The sequence below is a fragment of the Muscardinus avellanarius genome (assembly GCF_963383645.1).
Source record: "Muscardinus avellanarius genome assembly, chromosome: 14".
NCBI classification, from domain to species: domain Eukaryota; kingdom Metazoa; phylum Chordata; class Mammalia; order Rodentia; family Gliridae; genus Muscardinus; species Muscardinus avellanarius.
Genome location: NC_137800.1, coordinates 62,629,224 through 62,651,775, shown reverse-complemented (window position 1 = coordinate 62,651,775; position 22,552 = coordinate 62,629,224). Strand labels below are relative to the sequence as shown.

At 35.8% G+C, this 22,552-nt stretch overlaps 1 protein-coding gene across 2 annotated transcripts; it reads right to left on the bottom strand.

Moving 5' to 3' along the window:
* Positions 1-3,228: 3,228 nt before the first annotated feature.
* Positions 3,229-20,865, bottom strand: LOC308272858 (adenosine 3'-phospho 5'-phosphosulfate transporter 2-like; the record flags this gene model as incomplete). Of its 2 annotated transcripts, XM_080709885.1 has the most annotated exons (9): positions 3,229-3,379; positions 4,848-4,917; positions 7,373-7,484; positions 7,882-7,974; positions 10,852-10,949; positions 11,754-11,861; positions 13,244-13,398; positions 17,822-17,943; positions 20,665-20,865. In XM_080709885.1, the coding sequence occupies 9 exons, from the start codon at positions 20,863-20,865 to the stop codon at positions 3,229-3,231; spliced, it is 1,110 nt and encodes a 369-aa protein (XP_080566011.1). The 2 variants fall into 2 exon arrangements, with proteins under 2 accessions (XP_080566011.1, XP_080566012.1); XM_080709886.1 differs by lacking the exon at positions 7,882-7,974.
* Between the last annotated feature and the right edge of the window lie 1,687 nt (positions 20,866-22,552).

Sequence of the window (22,552 nt, the reverse complement as noted above, 5' to 3'; positions counted from 1 at the left end):
TCTTGTTCCCCCTAATAGCTTCAGAACAAGAGCCTGGGAACCAAGAAGTGGAAATGGAACTGGCCCTTTTCATAAAACCTCGTAGTAACTCAATGGCAGAATTTGTGCTTCTCACTTCACTATTTGATTAGAGATTCTGGTCTCCATGAAAGAGCTCTTTGGCCAGGAAATAAAGTAGGAGCCATATAAATTAAAGTAATGACGGCAGACTATTAGTCGTGCGTCTTGTATTGTTGGACAACAAGGTAGAGAAGAGACTCAGATTCTTATAAGAATTTGTGACATAAAAAGATTTAATATTATGTCGAACGTAATAAAGACAAAAAGGCTGTATGTTTATAAAGCTGGGGTATTCACTGGACTGTCTCATGCCCAGTGCAAATGACAAATTGTCAATTGCAGCGGTAGTGACTTAAGGGCACAGTAACTGAAAGCTCAGATGTCTCCATCATCCTATAGGGAAGCCATCAGCTGCAGCAATAGGTCACAGGTGAAATAAATCTAGAACAGAGGGCAGAAGAGGGTGAGGATGGCTATCAACTTCTTGCTTACACTGTGCAGGTAGTTTGAAACTGGTTAAGTCTTCCCTCAAGTCTGCACTCTGGTTTCTTGTTTGTTTGCCCTTTGCTCTTCTGATGTTTCAGAGGCCCAAAGAACCTCCCAACACATACATCTCCCCCAGGGTAGGTTTTTTGGTTAATTGATGCCCTCAGGCAGCAATCCATTAATGACAGCCTGTGAATAAAGGCGCCTACTTCTATCCCTCAGGGGGTTGATTTGGGGACTCCTTCTTTACCCTTCTCCAGGTATCTTGAGGTATTGAAATGCTATGGCCCAGCATGATGTTAAAACCACCTCATGTTGATTTTTATCCTTCCCTTTCTCATTCCTCTGTGCACATGTTGAAGAAACATAATCTAGTATAAGGCCTGGTTCATACTTGGCCCCGTGAAAATGAACAAGTATATTGTAATGGCAATGAAGCAGTCATGCTAGTGATGCTACATTACCTGTTTAAAAAGTTTACGATGGCTGGTTCAGTAGGGCTGGTACAATGATGTACAACAGAGATAAATGAAAAGCAGAATAAAAGTAGGAAAAACTTTTGTTCAAAAATGTAATAGGGAAACTCATCAAGTGCTTAATTAGGAAAGAAACAGCAAAGGTTTTGAGTATGAAGATGCATTTATGTGAATCTGATAGAGTGATAACAACGTAGCTTTGAGGGCATATGTGATTTCATAATGTGAATCTAATAGAGTGATAACAACATAGCTTAGAGGGCACATGTGATTTCATAATTCATAAGTACTTTCAATGGTAACCAACATTAGCTCATTATCCTGGTCAGATTTTGCAACAGTTCTACACCCTTTGAAGAAGAATCTAGAATGTAAAGTAGGTTCAGAATCTACAATACAGAGGGCTTAAGATGAATATGGTAGTGGTAGCACATACCTCTAATCCCAGTACTTGGGAGGCTGAGACAGGAGGAGCACAGGTTTAAGGCCAGCCTTGGCAACTTAGTGAGGCTCTCAAAAACCTGACAAGACCCTGTTTTCCCCCAAAATAAAATGGGGCTGGGGATGTAGTTCAGAGTACAGTGCTCCTGGGTTCATTCTCGAGCACCACACAAATAAAAACAAAAGAGAGCTTAAGATAAAAAGCACTTGGGAATTGGTTAAGAGCCCAGAAAATGCTAAGAGTAACAACTGTTATTTGACTGATAACCTGTAAGTGAAAATCTGATCCCAAGTATCGAGTTAAGTGCAATGTCAAGAACCAGACGGTCTCCATGGCTGCTCTCATTACACACACCAACTGCAAACCTGGGCTCCCCCAGCACTCACACTTTAGGTAGAATATAGGCAAGATAGTAAAAGCAATGGCATCCTGCACCCCATCAGTATGCATCACAAGGATAATTTGCTCCTGGTCACAAACGATGTGTTGGAAGAATTAAGTGCTGGAAGGATAGACAGGTTCTAAATCCTTGGAGCTTCGCAAGTGATAGGGTCCCTAAACTGGTAACAAGTACAGGGCTTGTATCCCCTCTGGTCCAATGTACCACAACTTGAAGTGTACTTCCTAAAACAGTTTTACTGTAAAGGTACCAATCAAGATAAGCTGAAAGACCCATGAGGCCAGGTCAAGGAGGGCTGCAGTGCTTAGCTTCCATGTTCTCGGGATGAGTCTTAACCAAGGAAGCACTCCCGACATCAGTGTGGTTCTCCATTGGAGACCAGTGTGTGGCCATATGGTTCACCGATTAAACATTGCCCATCTGATTGACCGAGCCTCACCTTCAGCTTCCTTCCTCTCCCTGGAGGTTGGCCGCTTTGATGTCCCTCAAAACCCCAACCCCATAGCCACATCCTTAAGTTTTTCCAGCATGGCTAGCCCTGAATCTGAAACAACTGAGAGACCTTATCACTTGGGAAACTCCAAGGATTCAGAGGCTGTCTTCCTGGAGCCAGGGACATGGGCCATGTCAACTGCTTTCCTCTCAGTTAACAAGTCCTACTCGTGATTCTTCCAATACTTCTTTTATGACCAGGACAGACTATTCTTGTGACGCATACTGATGGGATGTAGGATGCTGCTGCTTTTACTGCCTTGCCTGTATTCTACCTAAAACTTACGGCGTGTTTTCTATGAAGAATATTTTTATGTATGAGAGTAAAACAAGTTTTAAAGCTCAGATTGATACTTCTACTTCTCTAGAACAAAATTCTACTAACACATTCCTTAAAAAAAACAAAAGATAACTTTATTTATAATGAATGCTATTCTCTCTAGACTTTAAATCATCAGCTTACTCTTATCTTATAACAGAGAATCAATTTAAATATCACCAAAGCGGAATGAAGACAGAACTGTGCTATTACATATCAGTGTTAACAATGTTTCTGATGTCATATTGATATTCGATCAGTCTTTCAGAATGGTCCATTTCCAGTGAAATTCTCAAGAAGCTGCTAGGAAGTACAGTCCTTCATATTGGAATCATATTGTAAAGTGTGCTAGGTGCGGCTCTCAATTGCTTCAGAAGTGAAACAATCCAAAAAATGTGCTGAAAAAAGGCTGAGGCCTGGAAGCTACTTCACACGCAGTCCATCCAGATGGGCAGCAGCCTTCAGACCCTTTGGTTTTTAAAACAATCCTTTTGAAAAATTAATTAAAAAATGTTCCCTTAAAGTTCTATTTTTAAACAAGACAAATCAGTGTCTATACAGTTTGCGCCAGAATCCTTGACTTTTTCATTTCCACTGATTTGTTCATCAGAGTATTCAGTGGTGGTAATCTTATTTTATCCAGTTTTTTGCTGTAAACACTGAGAAATATACCAAGGGCAACTAGTAAACCAGACCATGCATACCTAAGAAAAAGAAATACAGAAAAAAATGGTACAATTAACAATGTAACAATTTATTGCTAACAAGAGAATTTGGTGGTCAGTTCATAATAATTCTTCAATAAAATAAAGTTATGCTACTAGAGGTCTACAATAACATTAAGAAAGTACTTTGAGATGAAATTAGATTGAATTCCATGTATCTCATGTTAAGTATATATAGTTATGTTTTACTACATACTTATGTATTATATACTTATATTTTGTATAAAATTTTGTAAAATCATTTTCTATACAGAGAAACCCTTGTCACATGTGTAAATATAATCTCATATATATGTACATACATATACACACACACATATATATGTATACCGAAAAGCTTTTTTTTTTTAACAAAATAAGGCTCATTTGGGATTAATAGCATATTTAAAGCCCAAGCCCCTAACAAAAGTCTTAAGATTATATTTAAAACATGGGACTTGTCAACCTATCAAAGGCTGTCTTGGCAATTCAACTCAGCAGTCCAACTATTTGTCCTACTGGGTAGAATATAAAAGGATAAAAGAAACACATCCCTCAGAAAGTAGGTAAATCACTGTAATTTAATTACTATATTGTAATTTCTCTCATGCAGGAAGGAAAAGTAATTTACAGACAACAAATCATCTGTAATATATTAATGGAAATTTATGTTAAAAATAGTAAGTTGGACGTTCAAAACTTCACAATTACCAAACAATGTAAGGTTTTTTTTTTTGGTGGTGGTACTGGGGTTCCTGGAAGCCCTTCTACTTCTGGGCTACACTCCCAGACCTATTTTATATTTTTGAAACAGGGTCTCTTACGCCAGCACGGCTGGCTTTGAACCTGCAGGATCCTCCTGTCTCCGCCTCCCAAGCGCAGGGATTACAAGCGTGCGCCACCACGCCCGGCCAAACAATGTAAGTTTAAATAACACTACCTTTAAATATATTCTAGATGATACAGAGAATAGCAAATGTTTCCACAGAAAGCCACTAATTAAATATGTTAATAAGACACAATTTACCAAGTACTCTTCTACCCTGAATCCTTTATGGGAAGAGGATATAAATAAATAATTGTAAAAGCATGCGCTACAAATACATATTTTAAATGCCTGCCCTAGGGAGGAGGGAGTCCCTTAATCTCCACAGCACATACACCACTCACATTTATTCAATATCCTGGAAACAGGGACATATATGCACTGGGCTCTGGCGAGGAAATTTAAGTATACAAAATGATAAATTTAAAACAAGAAATTGTAACATTTCTGAAATAGCAGAAGACTCTTCAACAGATAAAAATTCAAGATGAGGACTCTTTATAAAGCCTAATAAAACACACTAATTTACAGGAAAATTATCATACTTTCTGCAAAAAAGTAAAGGTTGATAATAAGGCTGTTAAAGGGGGAATGTGAAACACAGTCTAAAAACTGAAATACTTAGGAATAAAAAGTACTTACTGAAATGTGAACGGTTTAGCAAAGAACACAAATGAAAGTATAATGGTCATTGCTTTTCTTCCTGTTGTCACTGTAGAGGCAAAGACTTGGTTTAGAATGTGCCTACTACACTGGTAATATTTTAGAAAAAATTTACTCAACAAATACTTATAGCTGAAGATATGTCAGAATCATGTGAGGTCCAGGAGCACTGCAAGGCAGAAGACAACCAGCCACTTCTTGCTGTTATGGGGCTTTGGGCTTTATCAGGAACAGGCATTAATATAGTTAAAGTACAACTGTAATAAGTACTCAATACAAACCGGGTACTATGGGGCCATCATCCCTTAAAGAGAATTGAGTGGCAGAAAAGAAGGGCTTTCCTAAGGAAGATATGAGTAGGTAGACCAGGAGTTATTCACTAAAAATAGAAAAGAATACACTAATCTTCATTGTGATTATCTCTGTGTAAGATGAAAAGTTTTTATGATCCATTTCATGTATTTGTATTAATTTTCCTTGTCTTTCTAGGTATTACACCTGAAGTCTGCCATAAGGCCTGAAACCGTCGTCCTTTCACCCAGGCAGAGAAGGAACTACACCCACTTCTCCATTATAGCCCTTCCCCCACATCAGTGTGCACTGCTGTTTTCCCAGAGAATGTGTGCTTTACTTACTTTCTTCTCATTGATCCTTATATTCCAAGAGTCTACAGTTCCTGGCACTTAATAATATTCAATGTATGAATGAAAGAATGCCAAGTGAAGAAACAGTCCTGGTAAGAAGTGTCAGAGCATGATTCCCAGTACCTACTTTTAGTAGATGAACCCTAGTTTTAGCTGGGCATATGCTCCAGTCTCTCCTACCAAAAAGTAAGGTCACGTGCCAATGAAATGTGAGATGTGCTATTGCTAGGAGTGTGGGTCCTTAGGCAGTTTCCATAAAGAGAAGAGTATGTCTCTTATCTTCTCTTACTCACCCCACTCCTGGCAGGCATATGATGATGGCAGAGCAGGAGAAGGAGCCTGGGTTACTGAGGATATGGACTCTTCACACCAGCTCAGGAGGCAGTACAATACAATAGCGGTATGAGTCAGACGACCCTGGTTGGAATCCTGACTCTCACTGCCCAAGAGATAAGTCAACCTCCCGGAGCCTCAGTTTATCCATGTGTCAAATGGAACATTAATAGTGCCTTTCTTTTTTAGGATTGTTATAAGATTAAAATGTTCGATATATATAAAATATTTAGAATGGCATCTTGTATATAATAAGGGCTATGTGTATGTTTAATTACTATCGCCTTTGGCTTTAATATAAGAGAGAGAGGAGGGGGAAAGCTGCCCACACCAGCACGACAAGCACTGCATCTCACAGCTGTGGGAAACAGCACCAAACCTGTCACCAGCCCGTCATGTGGCTATAGACTCCTCTAAAGCAGAACAAATTCAGCCTTCAATCCTCTAGAGTGCCAAGCAAAGTCCCTGCACAGAGCAGGTGCATAATTATTTGTGAAAAGAATAGCTAGTCTGGTTGTTGTTTTAGAAAATATATGTGAAAGGTCTCAAAAGCTTTGTTTAAAATGAACTTATCCTATTTTAAATGCAAAGAAACTGCAACTTTGGTAATAAATTAAAAGTATATAAAGGTGACATTTTCTTTGAAGGTATTCATACCACTATACTTCTTTTTTTTTTTCTTTCTTTTTTTTTTTGGTGGTACTGGGGTTCCTGGAAGCCCTTCTACCTCCGGGCTACACTCCCAGACCTATTTTTACATTTTTATTTGGAAACAGGGTCTCCTAAGCCAGCGCACGCGGCTGGCTTCGAACCTGTGTGATCCTCCTGTTTCTGCCTCCCAAGCGCGGGGATTACAAGCGTGTGCCACCACGCCCGGCGACCACTATACTTCTACAAAATTTTTTTCTAATGCTTTTCAACCTCACTATTTATTTATTTATTTGTTTGTTTGTTTATTTATTTATTTATTTATTTATTTATTTATTGGTGGTACTGGGTTCCTGGAAACCCTTCTACCTCCGGGCTACACTGCCAGACCCATTTTTATATTTTTATTTGGAAACAGGGTCTCTTAAACCAGCATGGCTGGCTTCAAACCTGCGTGATCCTCCTGTCTCCGCCTCCCAAGCTCGAGTATTACAAGCGTGCACCACTACACCCAGCTTCAGGGTTACTATTAAGACAAATGTATACATTTAACTTTCAAGTAAGCCTTGAGAGAAGGAGGCATAGCTCAGTGGCAGAGTGGTTGTGGAACATGCTCCATGCACTGGGTTCCATCTCCAGCTCCACAGAAAGACCAAAAAAAAAAAAAAAAAAAAAAAAAATCAAACTTAGAGTAAGAATTTAAGATGAAACGCCATTTTTCTTAAAAATTAAAAATATGCTGTAAACCAAAGAATAAACTGGTGTACTATAACATTTTCTTTTCAATGAAGAAGAGGTGTTACCCTTATCTTTTGGAAAAGAGTACCAAAAAAGATATAAAAGCTTATTTCATAATCTAAGCCTGTGAATCCCTCCTACCTGTGACAGCAACAAGGGTACCAAAATATATCATCAAGGCCAGCACAAAGGATATTCCAAAATACCCAGTGAGGGAAAAAAGGAAAGCATAACCATAGGTCCTGAGAGGATCCTGCAACAAAGGAAAGTGCCTGTAAGGAGAAGACGAAACAAACCCGAGGTCCTACAAACGAAACACTACCTCTAATTCTATCAACTTCTTAAGCAATGCTGAGCCATTTGTCGATGCCGTCCAGCACATGCTACTTTTGGTTTAGTGTAAAAATAATGATGAAATTAAAATTCCTCAACTTCTCCATTATGAACTGCTTAAAAATTAACTTACAGGTATATGATAAGAAAAATTTAAACATCAATCATTTAATTTCTGAAATAATCTTTGATTTACAATATATTGCAGTAGTTATCAAGTTACGTCAATAGTCTTTTGGAACTAGGAAAATTAGAAATATAGGAAAATCTATCTAATGAAAGATGTTTATTTTTTTAAAGATGTGAATGGTATTTACCTTTGAAAAAAATGTTGCTGCAGGGCCTAATCCATTAGTGCATGTCAATCCCAATAAAATGTACACAAAACCGATTGAATACGAATAGAAAACCTAAAGTAGATAAAAATACTATCAAATCCAAAGTGGAAAATGAAAGCTTTAAATATAGAGCTCAATTAATTTACTCAATTAAGTGTGCAAAACTAAACCTTTGTAAAGTAACATCATTTCCACATGGCCTAACTTTCTGGAAATGATGGTTGATACCAATGTCTATTAATCTACAACTTCAATTTATGTACCCAATGATACAGTTCAACTCATCTTTTCACATATACTTACATAATTATTCATTTCTTGCCTGGTGAATTTAAATCAGATTTTAATGTTAGTAGACTAAAAATATAAACAAAACAAAATCCTTAAATCTACTTATGAAACATGAAAAAACTAAATGCTGTTTGCAAATGATAGCAGTTGATGGCATATCTATTTCTGAATTTCCATGCCAGCCTTTTGTCTTAGTTTACTATGGTCTTTACACAGTCTCAGCAATAGCAAGAACAGTATTAGACTTGAACACCTGCTGTGTCAGTTTCTGTGCTACTGCTCTACAAGATTACTCACACCACCAAGAGATAGATACTCTTAATCCAGTGCTCAATACCAATTTTCTTTTTTTCTTTTTTTGGTGGTACTAGGAGTGGAACCCAGAGGCTTTATACCTCCGGGCCAGACCTTTTTAAAATATATTTTATTTGGAAACAGGGTCTCACTAAGTTGCTTAGAGCCTCACTAAGTAGCTGAGGCTGGTTTCAAACCCCTGCGATCCTCCTGTCTCAGCCTCCCAAACACGGTGATTACAAGCATGTGCCACCATGCCCGCCTCAATACCAATTTTTAAATGAAGGAGAGAGGAAAAGGAAGAACTGATGAAAGAAACAGTTCTAATTATGGACTGCCCATGTGTGAATTATGGCACACCCATGTATGAAGGTATCACTATCCATCTCACTATTATGTATGGGGAGTATTGGGTGGGACTTGAAGGGAAACACACCAAGACCTGTGGGCATGGTTTTTATATGACATTGAACCTCACCAGGATGTATAATTATAATGTAATAATAAAGCCCAGCATGGTGGCACATACTTGTAATCCCAGTACCTGGAGGTTGAGACAGGAGGATTGGAGGCAGCCAGCCTCAGCTACTTAGTGAGGTCCTCTGCAACTTAGTGAGACCCTATTTCAAAATAAAGGATAAAACGTAGGGCTGGGGTAGCTCAGAGGTAGAATGCCCCTGGGTTCAATCCCCAGTACTGGGAAAAAAGTAACAATAAAAGTATATGTTAAAAAATCCTAAAACATAGATATATTAAGTAATTTTCCCCAAATGAGAGCTAGTAAAGCTGTGATGTGAAATGAGGCTACCCTTGGCTGAGACCGGAGGATCGCAGTTTGCAACTGAGACCCTGTTTCAAAATAAAGAATAAAAAACAGGGCAAGAGATGTAGCTCAGAGGTCAAATGCCCCTGGGTTCCATCCCAGACTCGCAAAAAAAAAATATATATATATATATATATGTATATATACATATGTATATATATATACATATATATATACATATATATATATATATATATATATATATAGAGAGAGAGAGAGAGAGAGAGAGAGAGAAAGAGAGAGAGGCTACCTTATTTCAAAACTGACCACTAAGTCACTGTATTTTATTAATTTTCACACCACGTGCATTTCTTTAAATTTTCTCTGAGGCCATCTAGAAAGAGTTGTGATGATGATGAAGAAAATGCCTGAAGATGCCCTACTCTGTGCTGAGACAGTAGCAGGAAAGAATATTACTATATGTCCTTAAAGTGTACACACACACACTCACACACACACACACACTCACACACACACTTTCCTATATATAAATAAAAACATGTTAGAAAATACATTAAAAGAAAAAGAATATTTACAGTAAAAGTATCAAAAAGAAGACCTAAAAATAACTTTAAGAAACATGCTAGATTTATATAAAGAAAATTTAAAATTTTAATAGATAGTAAAAAAAATCCACTTGATAAAAGAAAGTCATACCTTATTCTTGGACTGCAAGAATCAAGTGTATAGATGTCATTTTCCCTAAATTAATTTATAATTCAATGCCATACCTATCACAATACCAATGGGATTTCTAGTTTAGGGGGGGTATGAACACCCAAGAATAACTATTGATAGTAATATTCTGAAAGAGAAAAGGAACAATGGTGGCTACTCCTACGAGATGGTAAATGTATGGTAAAGCTGCTATTAGTATATGTACTGATACAGAAATAAATTCAAAAGAATTTAATTCTGTACCCTACATCAGAATGTGATAATAAAAATAATAATAGAGAAGGCATTTAAAAGAAGCTGAAAAAGCATATTCTTCAATACACAAAATTGGGACTTTGGGTAGCCATATTGAAGAAAACAATTTTTTACAGTTTTGGATTAGATCATGATTTATAGAGAAAGAGAGAGAGAGAGAAAGAAAAATCATGAAACTACTAGGCAACATAGGTAAAATTCTTAAAATGTTAGGGTTCAAAAAAGTCATTTTTAACCATGACAGTAAAAGCCATGAAGATAAAAAGAAATGGGACCATATAAAAATTTTAACTTCTACATGTAAAATAACACTCAATACAAAAAGGCAAGCAAACAGCATAACAAAAGACTCTCTTAATAAGAAAGAAAGTGCTAAATGAATGAGGAAAAAAAAAACAATAAATTGTTAGCAGTGGTAATGGTAATTTTTACCTTCTTTTAATGTATTACTTTTATGAAATATATTCCTGGATGTGTTATTCATATAAAATAATAATATACAATTATTATTATACAATCCAAGTCTTTGATGCTTTATTTCAAAAAGTTAGGTACGTCACCATCTTTTAGTCTGTCTGGCATGAAGAAAAAAGTGCTAGAGTATTTACCATCTCAGACTTCGGAGCATTATGCTGTTTCATGGCTTTCTCCTGAACGTTCCCAATGACGGCGTCTGCACACAGTGCCAGGGAGATAAGCATTACGCCTTCGAGGAGGTAGAAAAGAAACAACTGCCTTATTTAAACACAGAGACCATGATCAAGTTCTATCACATATTAAAGTGGGCTAAAAACCAAAAGCAAATCTTCAACAACATTTGCTCTGAAAAGCTAAATACTTTTAACCACAACCAGTTGCAAATTAGCAGTTGAGAGTAAAACAAAATAAGTTAACTAACACTAAAAAAATTGGATTGTCATCATGACTGCATTTCCACATCCTTTTAAATAAAAGTTATACTTTTATCCTAGATTATATGTTTAAAAGAATTACTTTTAAGCAAGTATAGAAGAAATTCTTAGATGATTTGCAGGGATTAGTGGTTAGTCAGCTAGGCGAAAAATATAAAGAGAAACGTCATAAAAGAATGCATATATTACTAAAATGTCTAATTTAAAACACATACACATGGAGGCAGCTCTAAAGGTCTTTTCTTTGATGGTTCCTGACTAGAATTTACTATAGTTTCTTTTTTGTATAAACCATATTCATAATATACATAATACATATTCTCTGTGCCTTATAAGCTATTTTATTTAAAAGAGCACCCAAAACTTAGGATCTTCTGAAGCAACTGGAGTGCAGAATCTTTTCATAGTTTTAATGAGCTCCCTCAATTTTACAGATACTGCAATTCCAGAGTTGTGATGGGAAGTGTGAACGTCTCATGGTAGATATGAGAATCACATACCTCATGTCATCATTTAGAATCCTTATGAAATTTTAGAGATTCTTACTGTAGAGTAAAAGGCCTATAAAATCTAGGAACACAGTATATGTATATAAATACCTGTCAGGTTGAAGTTGGGTTCAGTCGTGCTGTCCGCAAGAGTAAACCAGATCAGGCCGAGGCTCATACAGACTGCAGCAGACGCATCTGCAACGTTATACCGCTTCCCTATGTAAAACAAAGGTCATCCACGTCTCATATGCAAGTATCCAACCAGCCTAATGTCAGAGCTATGTGCTTAGCAAGTAGAGCAGGGATCTGTTTGTCATATCTAGTGCCCAAAATGTGAAGAACATCTAGGTCAAGGCATGAAACAGAGAAGGGCTTCTGATGATTAAATTATGAGTGGGCACCAACGTCCTTAAGTAAGAAATGAGGTCCTACTTTATCTGATAGTGAATAAAATACAGAAGATCATAATGGCCAGGATATGCCCTGAGAGGTGCATCTTTAGGTGATTCTGCTGCTGTGTACTGGAGTATACTTACACCAAGACAGTTATGATGGCTAAGTGACACTGACGTACGGGGCTACCTTCGGATATGTTTCCACTGCTGACTCAAACACAGTATGTGGTACATGATTTTGGGAAAAAAATGACAAGAATAGTGTGCAATCACAAATATTTAAAATATTATAGAAGTTAGTGCTTTTTAAACTTACTAGGTAATAAAAGGTTATAAATTTTCTCTCATAGTTTCTAAGTTTACAAATGCTATTATGTATTAACTTCTAGGCAGGGAAGCATTAGCTTGTTTTACTACATCCATATTTTTAAAAAAATGTAGCCTAACTTTTTGTAAGAATTATAAGGAATTATAATATGTGCCAAATCTAAATGGTAAATGTAATTTTAATAAATATTGATATGAACATTTTTTCCTATGTGGACCATTATCCTGAAATGGTATGTGAAGTTGTTATAATACACACTTTTATTTTAAAAGATCTATTTTGGGAAATGCATAAAATGAGACTTAAATGATGCAGAAGTACTCAATTACTGAAATATGAACATCCCTGTAAGAGTGAGTGGGAAGAAAAACTCGTTTACTGCTTGTTGCTCTAGCTGCCTCTTCTCCCGGTAACTTCACACAGCTTATAGCTTAGCAGGGGCTTTAAACACCAGCCAGTCAGCATGGCTATAAGAAAACAGTTCTACTCAGATCAAGTTTTTCTTCAATGTAAGAAAACTGCCCACTGTGCAGTGGAGGAAGGAAAATGAATGAATTAAAAAGAGGAACTTTCCAGGTACTTTTGAGCTGGGTCTTCGACATGTGAATCAGAATGTGTTAAATTCCAAAGTAAAATAATAAAACAAAATATTTTTTCTTTTTTCTTAAGTCTAAATTACTGATTTCAAATACTTAGGTATACCAGAGAAGCATGAGTGTTTTTAGAGTTTCTTACTTTTATAAGATATCACTCAGAATTGCTATACTTAAAATGCTCACCACAAATATTATAGACGTTTAATGTTTTTCCTAATGCTAGATGCTATAACATAGCCTATTAGTTTCAGGTAGTATGAAAATATATCATTACTATACCTTGAATAAAAATTCCGCCTAGCATAACAGGAATCAATTTGCAGCACTTGAAGATGACTTGGGTAGGATAATTCAGGTAGCCCAAAGAGGTGTTTGATAACCCCATAGTAGCCACAGTTAGAAAAGCTATTAGCATGTAAGTTTTTCCTGGTATTCTGTAAAAGACAATTTTTAAGACCTTCATTTTGGGACCCAATTCATACTACTTTAAGATAATGTATTTACAATGTGTAAATACTAATTGTTGGTTAATATTTCTGGAAATACTAGTAAAACTAGGTACTAAAAATTACTTCTTAAAGTTGAAATACTATGTAAAAGAACTATAATCAGCCATAAATGAGGCCTATCAACTGTGTAAAGAAGTAATAAGATTAAGAGGTACTGAGTTTTACTGAAGGTATTAAATGGGGATTGAAGTGTTCTCAACAGCAGTCTACAGACAAAAACTATCTTGGCTAGATTTACAAAAGAAACCATTTTAAAAAATACTGATCTACATAATGTTAAAGGGCACCTCAACTAACTTTTAAGTAATTTCTAATTTCTATTGTTTCTTACTCTTTCCATCTAGCATTAGGAAAAATACATCTATTCATTCTGCAGCAGAACCTGAGCAAAATTTCTCTAGAAAAAGGACATGTGTTCTAAAACTCAAGACATAATTGCCATTACCATACTCTCTCTTAAATCACATCTGATTTTGAGAAAGTATAAAAATGAACTTTAAGATACAGTTCCTCTCTCATGATCACAAACCTTAATTTTGGCTGTATGCAGATTTTCTAAAGGAGATTCATTGTGTTGTGGGGGCAGGTCTGGAAATTCAATCCAGAGGTGTTCTACTTACAAGCTACATCCCTAGCCTTATTTATATATTTATATATTCATATATTTATTTATATATTTATATGTTTATTTATGCAGGGCTGGGGATGGAACCCAGGGGTATTTGACCTTGAGCTATACCCCGTACTCTATTTTTTATTCTTTATTTTTAAACAGGTTCTCACTAAGCTGCAGAGGGCCTCACTAAGTAGCTGAGGCTGTCTGCAAACTCTGATCCTCCAATCTTGGCCTCCCAAATGCTGGGATTACAAGCGTGCACCACCACGCCTGTCTAGCTCTTTGTATTTTTGAAACAGGCTCTAGCTAAGATGCTGAGGCTGGCCTCAAGCCCTCGATCCTCCAGTTTCAGCTTCCCAAGTACTAGGATTACTGGTGTGTGCCATTACACCAGGCTCCTTAAGGAAATTCTAAATGTGGCATCTTTAGGATTTTGAGCCATTATTGTATCCCTGTGCCCCCAAGGATTGCATACTTAATGGTCTACATAATAGCCTTGTACACTGGTGTGATGAATGCAATGGGGCACTAATCACATACTTTGATTATGCTGCTACTTAGAAATCATTCCCACTTTGGAACCTGTGTTTATGTGTAAATCAAGGCAACAAAATTCCTCCGTATCTTTTTTATGGTCAGGTACTCAAGGTAAAATAACTTACTGAACAATTTCAATTGGAATACATCATTTGCATTTTGAAGCCTTTCCTACCCAAGTACTAACAGAGCAGTCAACCTTTGAAAGCTACTGGAAATAACTTGGCACGCATAAGTATGCATCGGTGCATACAAACTCCTGTTCACACTGTCCGCCGGGTTAGGCCCTCGCTCTCCTCATCAGCGAAGGAGGGCAGCATCTCTTGTCCCGACAATGATACAAGTCACAGGGGTCAAATTCCTCAAAGATATATCACAGACAGTAGTGGCCAGAAAAAAAGTTAGGTCAGAAAAATTAAAAGGAATAATTAGAAAGTCAGCACAGTATACGTAGAAAGAAAATCCATTTGAAACTCAGGGTACCTAAATTCAGAATGTTTGGATTCTGCCAGCAACTTACTATAGAATCTCACAGAGATCTCAGCACTCCCCTGGGTTACTTTTTCCTCATGGGTAAAATGAGAACGCTGGATTTCATCAGGTGGCCTCTAGGAGTCTCATGATTTGTATTTTATTTAATACTTTGATTGCCTACTTCTTTAGAAGTAGTGGGAACTTTATAATTTAAAAAACCCTTCAAACCCTATTTGACAGATCTCCTGTACGAAAAAACTGATTTTTTTTTTTTCTGTACCATGGATGGAACCCAGGGGCATTCTACCTCTGAGCCACACCCCTAACCTGAGTTTTCATTCTTTATTTTTAAACACAGTCTCACTGAGTTGCAAAAGGCCTAAGTAGCTGAGGATGGCCTCTATCCATGATCCTCCTGTCTCAGCCTCTCAAATGTTGGGATTACAAGCATAAACCACCATGCTTAAAACTGAAAGTATTTAATAATAAAGTTATAAGATAATTTTTGGTAAAAAGTATTAAGTAGCATATTTAGAATATTACCGTTTATAATATAGTTTGGTACACATTACCATATTTGATTTTCAATAAATCTGAGAATTTCAGAAAGTTTCCTGAGGTCTTACCAAAGCCATTACCAAGCAATGCCTAAAATCAAATCCATTCCTTCTAATTTCAAATACCATTCTCTTTCCAATACAGTTATTTATATAAATGTAGAAAGGAGAAAACAACAAGCAGTAAGTTTAACAAAGGTCTAATAACAGTCAACTTGAATAAATTCAGAAGTGGGTATATGTTAAAAAATAAATGTGATTTGGCATATTTTCATTGTAACATACCTCTAATGAGTTTTTAAAAACTTAATGTGCCTTGGAAAGAAAAGATTCCAATTCATAATTACAGTTGTCTATAAATCCTTCTAAATTCTTTCATTTATGTTTAAATTAAACATGAATATTTTATTCTGTGATATGTTTTGGTAATATGGTTTAAAGGCTGGCATGAGCACGGCCCACTCCCATCTCAACCGGATAACTGACAGACAATGGTTGCTTTCTGAAATTTAACAGTCTGGAGGTACAACATCTTTGTGTCACTTTATACTTAGCAAAGACAAGTGTCTTTTTTATATTAGAAGCAATCAGAGGCCTATCAGTTTGGTTTCCTTTTCAATTAGTCTCTATCAACTACAGATATATGGTTTTAGAGCATGAAAATAAGGAAGGTGATGTTCTCATATTCAAATATTTTTATTATAATAAGTATAGTTATTTATTGGCATTAAGAGTTTTAGAAACAAAGTTAGATCTATGAGAAAAAATATGACACAGATTCTTCCAGGAAAAATCTTGTTTCACAGAATTAAATATTTAAAATTACAAAGTTACCTTCATACATACTTAAACACCATTCTATACACACACACAGACACACACACACACACACACACACACACACACACACGCTGTTAAAATTTTTTCTAAAGGATTAAACATTCACATGAAAAAGACAGAATATTACTATTATAGTCTTTATTGTACTTAACACTGCCCGATACATGAAGTACCTATTATTAGGGTGTGATAGGAAAGAATGGCATTTATCAAAAATATTTCATATTAAAATTCCTACTTTGTACTCAAATTCCTTATTTTTATTCTTTATTTTGTGCGGTATTAAGGATGGAACATTCTACCTCTGAGTGACACCCCAGCCCTATTTGTTCTTCTTTATTTTGAAACTGGGTCGCACTGAGTTGTAAAGAGCCTAAGTACCTGAGGCTGTCTTCGAACAGCAATCTCCTATCTCAGCCTTCCATAAGCTGGGATCACAAGCATGTGCCACAATGCCCAGCTCCACTTTCTGTTTATAATATTTTATTACATGTTTAAAAACATGTTCAAGACATACATTTTCCAAATATAGATGGTTGTCACTTTAAAAGATATTACCAAAGCCAGGCTGGTGCCGCATGCTTGTAATCCTGGCATTTGGGAGGTGGGAGACCAGAGGATTAAGATTTGCGGACAGCCTCAGCTACTTAGCCAGGCCTTCACAACTCAGTGAGACCGTTTCAAAAATAAAAAGACTAAAAAAATAGGGCTGGGGATGCAGCTTGGAGGGAGAATGTCCCTGGGTTCCATCCCCGGTACTGAAAAAAACAAAAAAAAACAAAAAAAAACGAGATTTTTGAATGTGTACTTTTTGCCTTAAAAAATCTTTCTCTAATGTTTACGAATGCAAATCTAAGCTATTGAACATTACATGATAATATTAGTTGGGTATACAGCATAAAACAAAACATTAACTTCACATTTTAAAACTGGTTACAAAACAGACACTGATTATTTCTCTTTATCACTCTAATGGTAGTCGCACTGAAAACCTTTCAGCAATCACACCTATTTAAGTGAACTTTATAAACAAGTATGTGTCTCTGAACACTTTCTTGTGTTTTAAGAAGATATGCTTTGCCATAAGGTGTGTCTAACCTATTTTATTTTATAATTTTACATTTTAAAGAGATGCCTGATGTCTTTCAGTGTATAGAGGACCCATATTAATTATTTTCAGTAAGTTAATTATTCTAACCAAACCTCATGATGAAAAATGTTAATTGAAATGTAAATTACATGCATATTCAACATGCTAAAATTTATTTTAAAAAAGATTCAACTAATAATAGCCAAAAACTAACAAATAAAACAAACTACATACCTTCTCTTTTTGTCCTGAATAAGCTGAAATTCTATTAGGCCAAATATGGAGTAAAACGCAAACTGCACTAAAGTAAGGTACCAGCCATGAGACTTAAAACCCTCCACTGAAAATATCAATTCCTGTTGAAAGACATGAATTTTTTTGTTAAGTTCAAAGGGGTAGACCAATTTCACAGTAAATCTATAATAAACACAACATATTCAAACGAACCAAGCCATACTCTCAACCCCCCCCCCCCAATCAAACCACAGGCTTTATGACAGGTATTTTAGAGGTTAGAAGTTAGTTCTTTCCAAATAATAGACATTAAGTGACTAGGTATAAAAGGAAGCAGAGAAATAAGTAAATATAAAGAAACACTATCCTTTGCTTCTTTATTTAAAACACCAACACCAAAGACTGGTATAACCCAGTTATATCACTCCTTGGAATCTTTCCAAAGAATTAAAAGTCAGAAAACTATAGTAATTCATGCATATCCATGTTCACAACAGCACAATTGTAACAGCAAATTATGGACCAACCCAGGTGTCCACCAACAGATACATGAATAAGACGCAGCACATACACACAGGGGCATTTTACTTAGCCGTAAAGAACAAAATTAAGCCATTGCAGGAAAAGAGATGAAACGAGAGAATATTTTGCTCAGTGAGATCAGCCATCTCAGGTCAAGGGTTGTGTGTTTTCTCTCATTAAGTGGAAGCTACAAAGAAAATGGTAAACAACAGGGACTTCAGAGGAATGAGAGCAGGAGAAGAGCTGAAGGGGATGGGAGGGGAGTGGGAGGGGAAAGGAGGCTCCAAGAGGAGGCAGTTCAGTAACACCAGGTCCATGTATGGAGGTATCACTACCAATCTCACTAGCATGTCAGGGGCGAGGGGTGGGATCCAGAGCGACACACGGCAAGCGCTGTGTGCGCCTGCGCACCACTCGAACCTCACTGTGAGGCATAATCTCCACGTACCAGTAAAAGCATATCAAAAAATGAAAAAGATGGATGTCCAGACCTTGTTTATTATATGAAGAGCCTATTTCACTAGAAGGACATCATCTCAGGCCTGTTTATCTGCAGGAACACACTGCATACCAATAATGGTATTTTGTGAAATTCTTGAGCCACAGATCAAGTAAAAATTCCCCTTGTAGAGAGAATTTGCCTAAATACAATGTTATGATCATAATATCTGTTAATTGTTAATAGACCATTTTAACAAGTCACTAGAAGTAGTCTTATAAGGTTATCTGGCTTAATTTGAACTGAAATCAACCTTTTTATCTTGTGTGTGACTGAGACACGTATTTCACTTATGTTACCAAACCACAACCATTTTCTTTAAACTATTTTAACCAAGTGTAAAAAGAGCAATGTCAGTTTTCACAAAGTGAAGATGGTAGCCCACAAGCAGGATCTGCAGTGGTTTATGTAATTTAAAATAAAACTTTGCAAGTCAGGCGTGGTGGTGCCTGCTTATAATCCCAGCATTTGGGCAGCTGAGACAGGAGGATCATGGTTCACAGCCAGCCTCAGCTATGCAGTGAGGCCCTTTGCAACTCAGTGAGATCCTGTTTCAAAATAAAGAAGAAACAATAGGGCTGGGGGTGTAGCTCAAAGGTAGAATGCCCTTAGATTCCATCCCCAGTAACACACACACACACACACACACACACACACACACACACACACACAAGTAAAACTTTGCACATATTAATTAAAAATGACAATATCTGACTACTAATAAAAGTGAATCTAATAAAATTTGTAAGGTAAATTTCTAATTAATTTTCCTTTCCCTTCAGCTCCAAACTATTTGTAACAGTGACATAAAAAAGGGAAAAAAACTTTGTTCAACAAGAAATTTTAATTTCTAGTTCTAATTGCTACTCATTGAAATAGTAAGTTTTCTACAATCTTCATTTGTAAAGATTTACAATTTTTGATCATGTCTTTGTTTTACATGAATATTCTTCATGGCATTTTTGGGAGCTAGTTAAAAGTCATAACTCTACTTTCTTGTTTATTTACATCTGCCTTTATAATTTCCTCTAAGACAAAGACAGTGAGTAAGACTTTTAAGATTACTGTAACTTATTAGTACTAATGAGTATGAGAATCATTTTAAGAAAATACATCTCTTTCCTTTTTTGAATTTTAAAGGTTCTTCATGTTATGGAGTCCCATACAAAATTTGCTGCTTACCAATATATACAACTATCCCCTAATACAGTGAAAATATAAAACAAACTGTTACATATTACAGATGTTTTGTGTAAACAAAAATAAGATTCTGGGGAAGTTAGATTAAAAAATCAGTAAAAATGAGGACAAAATAATACTTCAACAGCCAACAAAAGAATTTAAGTATCACAAGATGTAAAGATACCCATAGGAAAGCACAAACTATCCTGATACATTTTTATAAAATGAGCTTTTATGATGAGCTCCAAGAATTGAGCTATCAATTTTATTGGAAAATTATGTTCCCATATATCTCTTTACCAATACCTGACGCAGTTTTCCTTTAAAAACTAATGCAGGGTTGGAATTATCTATTTTGTTAAGTATAATATTTTAAAATTGATCTTATGTTTAATTTTTCAAGATAGTTTCTATATACCCTTCCTCCCCATTAGAAAATTTAATTCTGAGATTCTGATCTCGGTATTTCAGCAGCCATTTTAAGAAGACCTTTTGTTTTCTTCTATTAAAAAAAAACCCTCAAATTTATGAATCAACTGGTATTCTGTAAGTAAAAATATCTTGAACAAAAGTACTATTAAGTGCTCATACTGATGCCAATTGCTATAAATAAATAGTAGATTGCAAATAACATTTTTACCTGTAAATATCCATAAATTAGGTAAAATATTAAAACTCCAGCAACACATATAAAAAATTGAGCAATTTTGTTAAAGTTGCTGAGATTTATGCCATGTACTACGATGTCATCAAATGACTCAATGTGGGGTGACACTGATTGGTTTTCAGATGGCATAGTGATAGAGGTATATTCCCTGGATTTGTGGAACTTGTGATACATTGTTCCTTTTTGGTTGCATCCAGGGCTTCCAAAATTATCTTTGTTGAGCTGGTCTTTTTCCTTTAGTGTTACTTTTGCCTGCTTTGCCAAATCCTAGAGAAGAAAATATGCAATTAAAGCAAAATGTTTAGATCTTAAAGTCATGTGCTCCAAATGGTAATCAAAATTATACTTTAAAATTTTAAAAGTAAGGCTGGTTCTTTGTGGAATCACTACATTAATTCTCCTTAGTTTCCAAACAACCAAAAACAATATACCTAATCTCCAAATAATTTATCTTCACCTGATAAAGATCAATGCATCAATAAACTGGATATATACTATACTGGTTTCCAGAGCAACAAACCAAAAGTTAACCTGGTACTTATTTCATCAAAAAACTAAGCATGGCTTGTTTTTATACCTAGGAAAAATATACAAATTTTAAAACCTCAATCGTTTATGCGTAACATTCTGAACATTAATCAGTCTTTCCTTGTAGAAGAGTAAAGAATAATTCTCCTTTTAATACTAGGACAAGCCAGGTGTGGTGGTGCATGGATGTAATCCTAGTACTTGGGTATCTGAGACAGGACGATCTCAGGTCAAGGCCAGTTTCAGCAATTTAACTAGATTCTTGGGAACTTAGTGAGACTCTGTTTCAAAATAAAAATAAAATAGTGTTGGGGTATAGCTCTAAGGTAAAATGCTCCTAGGTTCATTCGCCAGTATCAAAGAAAGAAATAAATAAAAACTACCAGAACTGTAAAATACGTTTGATCATGATATTTTAAAAATAAAGTAACAACTTTAAATATTTTAAGAAGCTAGGTTTATCAGAGGCTACAGAATGGATAATATTAATGTACTAATAGCAAATCTTGGGCTAAAAAGAAAACATTTTTTTTCCCTTTGTAGAAAATCACTGTAAGTCTTCGGGGTCTAAACAGCTAGGAAATATGTCATCTTTTGTTATTCTGAAAAAAAAAACCGATGGCACCGTAGATCAATGTCAGTTTCACTGTGGATTTATATAAGCTGGAAAGATAAATTCCATGTAAAAATTAGGAAAAGCCTGAAGAATTTTGACAATTAAAAAACAGAACATACTTATAAAGAAAACCCATTTTCCTCAAAGGCATTATAATTCCATAAAGAACAAACTTTAGACTCTGAGGGATGAGGAGATAAAAATAGTTGTGGCAGTGAGTTCTGCTTTGGGAATTCTTTAAAAGAAACAGACATGTGATAGTTTAAAATGGCAAGAGTTGCCTCTTCAGGATAATTCCTAATTTACTGGCTTAAGAAAGATCAACTAGGCCCTATGTAGTAACTCAAATGATGCTATGAAAACAACTTTTAATTAATAATACACAGGCATCAAAACATTTTATAGGGCACCCGCCATATCTCTAGGCAGAGTAGTTTTACAAAGTTTTCCTTTGTTTCTTTGTACTTTCTTCTTGCCTCCCACATTAAGTTTCAATCATTGTTAATCTGAGTACAACTTTTTACACTACATTATTGGATGGCCTTGAGATGTGACTTTATAAATTATGCTTTAAATTATCTTCTTTAAATATTTCATCAGCCCCAAATCTCCTTTCTCTTGGTCACGTTCTGAAGTTCACCTTTAGTGTCCCCTCTGTGATACCCTGCCTACTAGTTGGGAGGAAACAACTTGAAAGACAAGACTCAAATTGTATTT